This window comes from Meleagris gallopavo, chromosome 30 (assembly GCF_000146605.3).
Source record: "Meleagris gallopavo isolate NT-WF06-2002-E0010 breed Aviagen turkey brand Nicholas breeding stock chromosome 30, Turkey_5.1, whole genome shotgun sequence".
Lineage (NCBI taxonomy): Eukaryota > Metazoa > Chordata > Aves > Galliformes > Phasianidae > Meleagris > Meleagris gallopavo.
Genome location: NC_015040.2, coordinates 140850 through 141231, shown reverse-complemented (window position 1 = coordinate 141231; position 382 = coordinate 140850). Strand labels below are relative to the sequence as shown.

Here is a 382-nt window from a genome sequence, read left to right as displayed (position 1 = left end):
AGCCCCTTACTGAACTTACAAACGCTCATGAATGTTATTGATTCTTGAAGAAAGCTGATGGATAGAGTGAAGTTGAGAATGGGCTGCACTGACTCGGGTAGGACTGACAGAGCACAGGATAAGGAAAATACGCAGGATGGGAGAGCCCAGCATAGGACGGCATGGGGACAGTCAGGCAAAGGATGGGGAGAGCCAAGCACAGGACAGGACACATGTGCTCACTTTGGAATATCGCTCTCCTATCCAAACACAAAGCAGAACGGATGTGCTAACTTCAAAATGCTGCAGATATTTCAAAGTACAAAGCATACCTAAAGACAGCAGTTTGGTAGCGGTCCTTAGGTGGAGATGTATCACAGCAACAGTGTTGGGAAGATTGTGA

At 46.9% G+C, this 382-nt stretch overlaps 1 protein-coding gene across 1 annotated transcript in view; it reads left to right on the top strand.

The window, feature by feature from the left end:
* Positions 1-348: 348 nt before the first annotated feature.
* The window catches only part of TIMM44 (translocase of inner mitochondrial membrane 44), a 19277-nt gene continuing 19243 nt past the window's right edge, over positions 349-382 (top strand). The window contains exon 1 of the mRNA XM_003213150.3: positions 349-378. Coding sequence (XP_003213198.2) covers positions 349-378 — 30 coding nt within the window. The remainder of the gene's footprint in view (positions 379-382) is intronic.